The sequence below is a fragment of the Stegostoma tigrinum genome, chromosome 1 (assembly GCF_030684315.1).
Source record: "Stegostoma tigrinum isolate sSteTig4 chromosome 1, sSteTig4.hap1, whole genome shotgun sequence".
NCBI lineage: Eukaryota > Metazoa > Chordata > Chondrichthyes > Orectolobiformes > Stegostomatidae > Stegostoma > Stegostoma tigrinum.
Genome location: NC_081354.1, coordinates 108,366,531 through 108,379,000, shown reverse-complemented (window position 1 = coordinate 108,379,000; position 12,470 = coordinate 108,366,531). Strand labels below are relative to the sequence as shown.

Sequence of the window (12,470 nt, the reverse complement as noted above, 5' to 3'; positions counted from 1 at the left end):
GAACATATGCTCTTCTTCAAAGTCTCAAAGCAGCCTCGATATTAGGAATTCTTACACAGTATAGAGTGTAGTTCTTGATATCCCACGTGCACTATAGGCAAACAACTGACTTGCGAATGTAAGGTAACAGATTTGTTTGCTACCACGGGTGTTGAATGAGGTTTGAGTCATCTGTTTGCATTGCCGTGCAAAGCAGAAATGTATTTGTACAAAACAGTACATGTATAAAACAATCCTGCATCCAGACAGGTTGTGTATACCAAGGAGAACAAACTCAGCGTTTCCTCTCACTAGCATGACTCAGATCGAGAGCCTGGTGCTGTAGGGACTTGCAGGTGTCAGCCACATCTCTAGCCGAGACTGCTGTGGCAGCTCGAATGATTGCTCTTTTTCTAATCAGGTTTTTGTGTCCACTGCTCGTCAATGCAATGAGGGGGTGCTGTGAGGTGTGTAGATAGCGGTAAAGTTGAAGACATCCTGCTAAAACACCGGAAATCAATACTGACATGGGCATCGCGCTACTTCTGCACTTCTCCAACATTGCAGCCTTTCCCAGCCACACATCTCCTTTCTCTGTTTGTCTCACAAACTACAGCTCATGAGACCCAGTCACTGCCCACTCTGCCAAATGACCGATAGTTTTGTTCTATGAGGTGCATCTGAAATGATATCCTTGCTCTGCTCTCTGTAGATTTATTGCAGTCATCGCGTTTGACTCACGGGTCAGAGGATCGGGAGCAAAGACACGATCTTAAGAGTGTCCTTGCTGGCAAACGCACAATTATAATGAATTGTAGCGGGCGTAGATGCAATAATTCATAAAGGAAGGGCAGCAGGAAAGTGAACTCACCAACATGACAACGTTTTTGTAAAGTATGATGGGAAAGCAAGGCTGAGTCACGGGCATGTATAAATCTTTTCGCATTTAAAGTAAAACATTGCTATTGTTTGGAATTAAATTTAAAAAAAGCTGCTGTCTGGAGATAACTGACGTATTGAAAATAAATTACGTGAAGTCGAATCTCATGTATTTTATGCTCCTGATATTCAAGTGTCTCTGGAAAAGGTAGTACTTCGAATTGATGCAGCTAAATCCAAGATTTCGTAATTCATTAGCAGATGTAGCATGTGATCTGCAATACAGAAAATAGGCCTAAGGCCTACCCAGCCTGCACCTGTCAATAGCACTCACTGAATTATTCTAATCTCATTTTCCAGCACTGGGCCCGTTGTCTTGAAAGCCTTGGCATCACTTCGGCACATCTAAATACCTCGAGAAAAGTTCAGAGCTAACTCTACGCTCAAATTCAAACAACTTCCACCCCAGCACTGCCGTTGTCAAAACAAAATCTCGAAAGAACTGCAGATGCTAGAAATGAGAAACACAAAGAGCAATTGTTGGATACACTCAGCAGATCTGGCAGCATCTCTGAAGAGAAAGTAGTTTCAGGTCCAGTGACCCTTCTTCAGAACTGCTTATACGTTCAATTAGAAAAGTAAATGACTGGGCAGTAAATGGTTATTTTTTGTGCCAAGAAGTGCTAAATACTATTTAACCATCTCACTGTTCGACTCCCGACGAAAAGAGGAGGCAATGGCCTAGTGGTGTTATCACTGGACTGTTAACCCGGAGACCCAGCTGATGTCTTGAGGATCTTCTTTCGAATCCCGCCAGGGCAGCTGATGCAATTTGAATTCACTAAATACCTGGAAATGAAGAATCCAATGATGACTATGAATCCGTTGCCTATTGTCGGGGGAAAACCCATTTGGTTCACTAACGCCCTTTCGTGAAGGAAATTGCTGGCCTACCTGTGGCTCCAGACCCACAGCAATGTGGTTGATTCTTAACTGCCCTCTGGGCAATAAAATGCTGCCTGCCCGGCGACATCCTTATTCCGTGAATGAATAAAAGAAAAACTGTAAACGCCATTTAGAGACGACAACAAATATACACATAGGCTCAGCTGCATATTTCACGTTGCCCTTCCTGGCTTTGCAAAATTTAATGGAATCCATAAAATTTATTTTCGCTTCCAAACACTATTAATGAGGCGTGGTGGTATATGCTTGCGACATGTAGAAAATTATAGGTTCGTGTTGTAGAATTGTTCTAATCAATTTTTTTCAACAATATGTGCTAACATGTTTTCACCCGCAAGGAACTGCAATTTTGTGATAACTTTCCCGGTTGTTCGGGATGTTTAAGGATCAACAGCGCCGTCACGTCACGTGACGAATGGATCAACTTTCATGGTTCGGCACCTCCTCCCGTATATAATCCACAAATTGCCATGTCCACTTGACACACATTGAACTGACCTCAAAATTACAGCAGCTTCCTTTTCAGGGCGGACTAAATCAGAGGAAAAGCTCCTGGATTATCACGAGTGGCTTTTGCAGAATTCCTATTAACCCTCAGTCATTGAAAGGTGACTTTAACATGTTCCGCCGTCCGATCGACTGCAAGAACATAAGGCTGTGAGAAGCAGCGAATATTGACAAAGGAAGCAGATTGGCACAGCAACGGGAGACCACGTTCATTGGGATTCCGGCATTCCCACTGTGACATGTGGAAGAAGTGGGTTTTCGCGCTGTTGGTATGGCTGTGGACGGGATTTCCTAATGCAACGGGTGAGAGGGCGTTTTGCAGACTAACCTGGCAAAGTAGTGTGTAGGATTGAATGTCAAGAAATTCAAATTGAAGAATTCAGAGCACAATTCAACTTGAATCGTTGTAGAAAATGCAAGCACTTTATAATGCAAATTTGAGGTAGTTTTCTAATTATAGAAAATATTGTGCAATTATTACGTATTCTATCGGAATTTAACTCCATGTGCTATTACATTTCGTTAGAAACATAACTGAGTCTAAGGCACAGGGAATGCTTTTTTGAGATTATAAAAATGACTATGTGAGGCGTCCACTGTATTCAGAACCAGGGGGTCCGACCTATAACTTGATAAATCTCATTGAACAAAAATAAATGGTACGTTAGCCCTAACAGATAGTAGCCAAGCAGACTCAACCTTCTCGTTGTATGAAGCAGCTTTAGACGTCGAGCTTCAAATCATTTGTAGTGCCCTGGTTAGTTCCAATTAACAGCCCACTGCAGGCTCAGGGTTAGACTTTTCTAATTATCCTGTTACACAGCGCTGGAGCAGGTGGTAATTAAACCCGCGCCTCCTAGCCCAGAGGTAGGGACGCTATCTAGTACAAGAGCCCGAGGGTGAGATTACAAAAAAATTTAAACAACCCATTCAAGAGATGCTATCACTTAGATATATTTTTGCAGTAGGTGGGACTTGAACCCAGGCCTCCTGGTTCAGAGGTAGGGACACTAACTGCACCACTGAAACCCTCGGCTCAGATTCTCAGGATCTAACAAATGACAGGAATCTGGTGTGTCTTTGTGATGGCTTGGGATTCGCTTTGAATTCTCCGTTCGGTGAAATACAAAGATTAGTTAATAGTTGGACAACTGTGAATTTCAGTGCAAACTTTGTAATGATCTGTGATTTACAATGGGTTACTGCCCATTTATATTTCACCGAGTGTCCTCTTCTGCTGACTGTACTGTCATGCAGTATTGAAGCCGAAAGCTTGTGGATAAAATTGAACGGCAGTTCGGCAGTTCATTTATGTTAAAAGTAAATACTCTGGCTGCTGGTTCAGTTTGTGGTATGGACTTTTATAGGTGGTCCATTGTGAAATGAGTTATCCCAAGAACATAACCTGGTGAAAACTGGGCGGAATAGTACTGTGAACTGAAATCAGTCAGGGGGAACGCCGCTTCCCTTAGGAGCTCAGCTTTTACACCGCTCAGGAAGCTGCTGGGAAGTGGAGATGGGCCCAGCGGCCGGGGGAAGTGCGATGGAGATTTCTGGGAGGTAAAAAGGAACGACAGGTGACCGAAGGCATATCTTTTACTGGTACGCAGCCCCATCGGCTTTCGAAACAAATGGTGGAACTCGCTGTCAAGTTCAACTTCTCTCCCAGGATATTCTTCACAATCTGGGTAGCAGCATTACGGACTGAAGTCACGTTTCATGGTGGCCATTCTCTCCGAGATCCCTATAAATGTTGGAGAGGAACGTTCGTAGGAAAAACAAACCGAAACTTTATCGGTATAAAGAGGGGTTAGATAGATATATTAAAAAAAAGAAATAAGTCGAGGATTTGAGGGCAATGACAATCTGACACGAAAGTGGAGTTGACAACTGGGACAGACATTTTATATAATGGAGGGGACAGGCTTGAGGGACTGAATGGCCGACTCCTGCTCCTATTTGTTCTGTCATCTGGAGTATAATGGGGTCCCGATCGCACTCCTACCTAAACACAAGTCGCTCTTGCTGGGAGCAAACCCACTGCTCATACTACGTATGATATCCAACCATTAAAGCCCGGACCCTTGAGTAATACCACTCCCAGTTTTACGAACCGTTCAAATATATCTCGATTTTATGTGCCTGGATCCAGCATCTCTCGCTTGAAATCATAATTCATGCACCTAATTTGGCCTGTGAAAGGAAAGGAACGAAAACAAAATAATTTGATTTAAAACTGCCATTTTTCATAATGTATTCCTAGAAAAGGAAATTGAAAAGTGACCTGGGGCGGTTACCGCGATTCATTTTTACAAGGTTTTAATGTCAGTGCAGTTCCCTGGTAGCTAATTAAAGGTAAATGGTGGGTAAATGGTGCTAGAGGGTTGGGGGGAAGGGTGGAAGGAGGCAAGGTGGATAGGATTACTGAAGTCTGCTATCAACACGGATTGTTTCCCTGAAGTAGCTCATGACAGACGGGCAGGAGACGTGGGAGCAGTTGCTGTTCAGAGGAAATCTGTTGGGCAATAAGTGCAAGTCCCCTCTGACAGACTTTCTAACGAGGCGAATCTCTGTATACTTTAAATTGAACTTAGATCAGCATTTGGACCCAGCAGACCTGCACACTCCTCCCGCAGCCTTATTAGATGGACTGACAGCATACAGCATACCTGTACAGCAGGATAAAAATAAATACCATTCACATTTCGGGGTGTCACTGTCAGCGATTGTCGTAACAACCGTGATCTGGTTGCTGGATAGAAGGAAATCTTCATTTAAAAAACGCAGTCTTTTATATAACGTACCATTTTGCCATTAAATGAACCATACACAATTTTGTGTTTGAAAGGCTTTGTAAAGGTCCGTTATTATTTACCTTTTTTTATTTTTGTCGATGTTGCCATGTGAAGAAATTTGTTCAGAGAAAACCTTGACATTCCCATTGGCTGAGCAAATCTGCTGATTGTCCACTTCATTCCAAAAGTTCACATCCTTTGTAAGTCCTTAACATCGCGTAACATCAGAAGAATCGGAAATGCGCCCCGAGTTTGTGAAGTTTCAGTCAGTTAGCAAACGCTTGACCAACTGCTCTCATCCTGGTCTGAAACAGGCTGCAGAACAGCACCATGCGATTTGAAGAGAATATTTAAGAACTATTAAACTTCAAAATAAAATGCTCTTCGTGTACCATCTGTACATTCCTGCCATTGTTAAAGTCCTCACTGTTGTTCGAACGTATCCTTTTAAATGCTATTTGTCTGACGATATAGACTGCTTGCACTTTACAGTCATTGCTTCCTGTTTTATCTGCGTTCATTTTTCTGATGTATTAACTTGAAGTATTTTGTGGGGCAGTGAAAGGTGTCACACAGACTCAGAAGATACTTAAAGAGGAAGAATACAATTAGTCCCATTCTTGATAATGGGAACAGCAGATGCTGGAGAATCCGATATAACAAAGTGTGGAGCTGGATGAACACAGCAGGCCAAGCAGCATCTCAGGAGCACAAAAGCTGACGTTTCGGGTCTAGACCCGTCATCAGAAAAGGATCTAGGCCCAAAACGTCAGCTTTTGTGCTCCTGAGATGTGCTTGGCCTGCTGTGTTCATCCAGCTCCACACTTGTTATTAGGCCCATCCTGACTGATTTACTCTGAATGAAATGACATTCCTCCACATATAGTTATAGAATCATAGATCCTCATTGCTTCTTTATTGGTTCTAGGGCTTTTGTCTCCACCAAACTTATGGTGGTCTATTTGTGTTTAGCTTAACTTTGTTATAATCAATGCTAATGAATGCATTACAACAAAAGACATGACACATATGAAATTGTGATATTTGCCACCTTTCAGCTCTCCATTACAATTCTAAATGTCATTTCAGACAAGAGTTTATTCATATTGTTAAAACCAAAATTATTAGATTTGCAGAAATCAGACTGAAAGCTGATGAAAATCAAAACTTAAAATACATTGATTTATTACAATTTGGGGAAACAATATATTTACTAATGAGGTGAATGCTGGTAACTAAAGTTCTTATATGCATAGAGAATGTTTAACTGTATTATCAGTTTCTGGGGCTGTTTGAGCTGTTTCTCTTCAGATATAAATACCATTGGGTAATGGAATGGGAAATCATCGGTTACACTGCCACATAGCAGGCCCGTGCTGCTTATTTGTCCTATAGGAAAGAAGTTAAATGCCTCACTTTATAACACAGTTTTCATGCTGAGCAGAACTTTTGCACCTCAGCACCAACAAGAAATAGATGATGTTTGGTTGAATCTTATATATCTGGTGTTACATACTAAGTGATTGTTTCTTTTGATATTTCATTGGACAGACTGAAACAGCAGTATAAAGTGCAATTCTAAAAATACACATGCCTGGCATTTGGGAAATAAGTGTGTGAATACACCATGCAGTCCTGCCATGTGATGTGACCAGACTTGCAATAACATGCTTTTTTAGATTCCTTGTTGGGCAACATTGTAAATTTAGGCAAAGCCTAAACATGCTTACCGCAGTTATATTTCAAAAAGCAACAAATTTCTTCCTCACCTGCTCCAAGCATCTGGCTACTTTTGAGGCACATTCACTATTGGAGCTACCTCAGTGCCGCTAAGTAGCCTTCAGAGAAGGTGTCCCCTTGTCCTTCTCTTTGTGTGACATGAACACCAAAAGTCCTTTCTGGAAAAAAATGTTGTTCATCATCCCAGGCTTAATGCAGCCATTTCATTCTGGCAGTTGCTTTAAGATATCTTGCTAAAACTCCAGATGGTATTTAACATGCCACTTTGCTTTGTGTACAGGGTACTGACAACACCACATTGTAAAGTAAGCTTAACTCAGAAAATCAAAAGTGTTGGCAGCATCCCAGGGTGTATTACTCCTATTATCATAATAATGTGGCTGTCCTAATGAAGAATGTTTAAGCTGTATAATTTTGACAATATACTTATTTGAGTAGTTTGAAAATATACATTTTTAAGCAGGTCTGGTAACTTTTGCATAAGTGTCATTCTCTTAAACACAGTTTCTCTTTTGCCATGGCAATTAATGAATTAATTTTGTCATGAAGTCAATCTCTTCTAATTCATTTATACATTCAAGATTTTGTTAAAAGAATGTTCACCATGTAGGTCATCGTATTTTGCATGAAATAAATAGAAAATGTTTATTTTTAAATTAGGCATTATAAGACCTAATCCTGTAGAGTCAGGTTTTATTCATTGGATCTAGTGAGAAAATTAAAATTTCTGAAGAAGGGTCCTGATCTGAAATATCAATTTTCCTGTTCCTCTGATGCTGCTTGGCCTGCTGTGTTCCTCCAGCTCCACACTATGTTATCTCTGACTCCAGCATCTGCAGTTCTTACTACCTCTGAAACGAACATAGTCTTTTTTTAAATCTTGCATATGAAATTAATATGAGATTTGTAGCAAACATTGTGCATGGAATGTAGATATTTATTTACAATGTTCATGAAGAACTTGTGACAGAATGTCAAGATAGAAAGGTTTATCATAAAAACTTAATGCAGCAAACTTACTGTAACTTTTTAATAACTAAAACAATGTAATTATTTATATTCAGGTATGTTTTGAACTACTACTACTTCATCCTCATTGATTTATCACAATTTCCAATCTTCAGCTGAATCCTCAAACATTACAGAAGACATAGTCACAAGTACAGGAAAATATATGTTTTAAATTATAACTTTACAAGGTTCCTCACAGGAAATAGTTCCTGGTCACTCCCCAGAAGAATTTCCTTCCTATCTCCCTACAACAGTGTTTGCACATTTTCTAGCCCAGGCTACACCCTTGTGTATGATGCATGATATGATGTCAACTGATGGCTGATCCATGGATAAATTACCATTCAATAATGCTAATAATAATGAGGTAGTAGGGCAAACAAGTGTCACAAAGCAGACATCTTGTGTTGTCACAATTCTGTTACCATTTGAATTGGACTTTTCAGCCTTCAACCTCACTTTAACATGATCAACTACTATGCATAGTCTGACTCATTTTTAAAGATGTTTCACATTGAAATTAACCAAATGTTTTAATTTGCAGGTTCCTATTCTCCCCCACAGCTTAGCATCCAGAGTAAAGAACATGTAATTAATGCTAATGACACTTTAATAATTACTTGCAGGTAAGAGAAAGTTCTGCACTTCACATGAAATAATACTTTTAAAAGATTTGCCCCATATCTCATAACCATATGCTAAAGTTGAATGATTGTAAATGTGTGCACGTAAATGTATGAAAATATCTGGAAAAGGTAATAAGGGATAGGATTTATAATCATCCAGAAAAGTATAAATTGATGAGGGATAGTCAGCACAGTTTTGTGAAGGGAAGGTCGTGCCTCACAAACCTTATTGAGTTCTTTGAGAAGGTAACCAAACAGGTAGATGAGAGTAAACCGGTTGATGTGGTGTATATGGATTTCAGCAAGGCGTTCGACAAGGTTCCCCACAGTAGGCTATTGTACAAAATGCGGAGGAATGGAATTGTGGGAGATATAGCAGTTTGGATCGGAAATTGGCTTGCTGAAAGAAGAACAGAGGGTGGTAGTTGATGGGAAATGTTTACCCTGGAGACCAGTTACTAGTGGTGTACCGCAAGGGTCGGTGTTGGGTCCACTGCTGTTTGTCATTTTTATAAATGACCTGGATGAGGGCATAGAAGGATGCGTTAGTAAATTTGCAGACAACACTAAGGTCGGTGGAGTTGTGGATAGTGAAGAAGGATGCTGTAGGTTGCAGAGAGACATAGATAAGCTGCAGAGCTGGGCTGAGAGGTGGCAAATGGAGTGTGAGGTGATGCACTTTGGTAGGAGTAACCGGAAGGCAAAGTACAGGGCTAATGGTAAGATTCTTAGTAGTGTAGATGAGCAGAGAGATCTCGGAGTCCATGTACACAGATCCTTGAAAGTTGCCACCCAGGTTGACAGGGCTGTTAAGAAGGCATACAGTGTTTTAGCTTTTATTAATAGAGGGATCGAGTTCCGGAACCAAGAGTTTATGCTGCAGCTGTACAAAGCTCTGGTGCAGCCACACTTGGAGTATTGCGTACAATTCTGGTCACCGCATTATAAGAAGGATGTGTAAGTTTTGGAGAGGGTGCAGAGGAGATTTACAAGGATGTTGCCTGGTATGGAGGGAAGGTCTTACGAGGAAAGGCTGAGAGACTTGAGGCTGTTTTCATTAGAGAGAAGAAGGTTGAGAGGTGACTTAATTGAAACATATAAAATAATCAGAGGGTTAGATCGGGTGGATAGGGAGAGCCTTTTTCCTTGGATGGTGATGGTGAACACGAGGGGGCATAGCTTTAAATTGAGGGGTGAAAGATATAGGACAGATGTCAGAGGTAGTTTCTTTACTTAGAGAGTAGTAAGGGAATGGAATGCTTTGCCTGCACGGTAGTAGATTCGCCAACTTTAGGTACATTTAAGTCGTCATTGGATAAGCATATGGACGTACATAGAATAGTGTAGGTTAGATGGGCTTGAGGTCGGTATGACAGGTCGGCACAACATCGAGGGCCGAAGGGCCTGTACTGTGCTGTAATGTTCTATGCTCTATGCTCTATCTGTATATCTATTCCAACAATTTCTCCTGTCTGTTTACCGACCTACCTAACTACAATGACATACATTCATGTATCTGTATAAAATTCTACTATCTTTGTGTACATGTGGACAATGAAAGTTAAACAAGTGAACACGTGTTACTGTATGAGCATTAAGTTCATCATGTTTTAAAACACTTCCACATGACTCACAATTGCCTACATTAAAACGTATTAGTTAGGAACAGCTTTGAAAGAGCCTGCAAAACCTATAAAATTTGCTGTGGAAACTTTACAATCACAGCTAATCTTTTGTTGCCGTGAAATGGGAAATAGGAAAACACTATTATAATTTACAGTCCACAGTTCATAAATTAATTCTGTCATCAAAAGATGACATGTGGACAACATTCTGAGCTCATACCTATTGTCTGTGAATTCTCATCAGGAAATTTCCAAAATATCTGAAAATCTATTAACTGTAAGCGTTAAATCTGAAACCGATAATTTGTATATAAAAGAACAGAAATAAAATTGCTACTGTTCTTGAATTGAGTCAAATGTTTACATAAATATCCATTTGCTATGGTCTTTCCCCTTGGAATTCTCTTCCCAATGCCTTCAACTAATTCATTTCGTTTGACTAAACCTACGTTGATGCAGCTGAAACAAATGTCATTCAATAGCAGACTCCAATTCCACGACTCCCCAAGAGAGCCACTGTTTTAGCGTTACGCAGCACAAGTAGTTATATGAGATGGAATGTTCTACAGTTGCTCCTCAGCAATTTTCATTTTGGAATATTAGTGAAAATACGGCTAAATTACAGTAGACTCTATTCATTATGGCACTTAAACACTCACGGTATCATTTCACTATGACCTTTACAACGTATTCTACGCATTTTCTCTTTATTTCTACTTTAAATGATTATTGCAATCCACTCTCCAATCGATAATTGTGTAATAAATCTGATTAAACACCATGTAATTTATATCCAGGTCTGTATTCCTTTTCGGAAACGTAAGAGGGACGAATTCTACGTTTCGCCTCTTTGTATTGTAAGCAAAAAAAAAACACTAACTTTAACCGGCTCTGCATTTCTAATTGAGGACATGTTGCTTCTAAATGTTTGCTGCAGAGGACGTGAACCATTGGAATGGTCATGGCCCAGGAATCACAGTAACATGGAACACAGAATATCCCTGACTGATTGCACCAACAGTACCTCGTTTTGCAAAACTCTCATTTTGACAAAAACCATTGCAAACGATACGGGAGCATATCGGTGTTTCTACAAGTATTCTATGGCGCAAGAAGCTGCAAGTATTTATGTCTTTGTTCAGGGTATGAAAACTTCTCTTCAATTGTCCTTTGCCTTATATAATCATTGAAAAGCAATTCCAGTTTCAAACACAGTTCCACCATCGTCATGACTCCCCTGGAGGTCACTTCTTTCAACTTAATATGAACTGAACATTCCAAAGTTATAATTTAAAAAGGCAAGCATTGAAGGGGGAATAAACGCAAACAGCTTTTTTTTTAAAAAATGACAGCATTATAAATGATAGCACAAGGGAGAGTGGCAGCGATTCAAATTTAGCGTATGGATATAAACACAAACAGAACACAATTTCAATTGGTTACATTTTCTCCAGTAGGTAGCATTTCAATTTAAACTTGTTTTTCCTGAAGCACGTGGATTTAGTCTGTTTTACCCTTTGATCTCATGGCTATGCCTCTTTCGTGGGAGCCCATACAGATTCTTATCAGACGCCGTACAAATGATCACCTTTGCTTCAACTGGAACAGTGTACCCACAATAAAGCCCACCACATGCTGGGGTTAACCTCCATAGGGTTCCTGTTTTCCGACTTCCAAAGCAATGTGGTTAAACGCAGATTGCCTGCAGCACTTCCTTCTGTCTTACCGATCAGAGGGAGTTCAAATGAAAAAAAGAACTAGTTTCCTGATTGCTGTCCTTGACTCTGCATTGTATGCAAGTGGTCTTTAAACAATTGCGAATTATCCGCAAACAGCAATTTAATAATAGAAGATTGCAGTTCTCCGCCATTTATGATGCTTAATAATATTACACTTTTTGAAGAACATTGAAGAGATTGAACGGGAACGAATGTGGTATGTTCGATTTAAAATTAGTTAGCCTAAGGGTATTAATTCCTGATGAAATTCATTCAGTAAAATGTTTCGTAAGATAGCTTATTTGAAATGAACCGTACTGTAGTTGCATCCCGGTTATATAAACCAAGAAAATATCGATCATAAGTAAAAACAATTTGAGACAAAACATTGCTTTGGCCATATATTGGCATTGTTTTAGCTTGTACCTTAGTTGCATGCCCAATAACTGGATGATAGCTGATAGGCTGTGAAATGGATTGTTTGAATAAGCATCATATTTTCGAACTATTTCTCCATGATCTTAGGCTCAAGAATGTTTTAGTGCCCCATTGAATTTTACAGAAATGCCGTGAAATGCACTCATTGATTCAAAATGAGTTTATGCTGTTTGGCTGTTGGCGTTT

General features: G+C 40.0%; 1 protein-coding gene across 1 annotated transcript in view; it reads left to right on the top strand.

Moving 5' to 3' along the window:
- The first annotated feature begins 2,244 nt into the window (after positions 1-2,244).
- kdr (kinase insert domain receptor (a type III receptor tyrosine kinase)) overlaps positions 2,245-12,470 on the top strand; it is an 81,069-nt gene continuing 70,843 nt past the window's right edge. Inside the window, exons 1-3 of the mRNA XM_048533717.2 lie at positions 2,245-2,634; positions 8,422-8,503; positions 11,066-11,271. Coding sequence (XP_048389674.1) covers positions 2,571-2,634; positions 8,422-8,503; positions 11,066-11,271 — 352 coding nt within the window. The 5' untranslated portion in view covers positions 2,245-2,570. The remainder of the gene's footprint in view (positions 2,635-8,421; positions 8,504-11,065; positions 11,272-12,470) is intronic.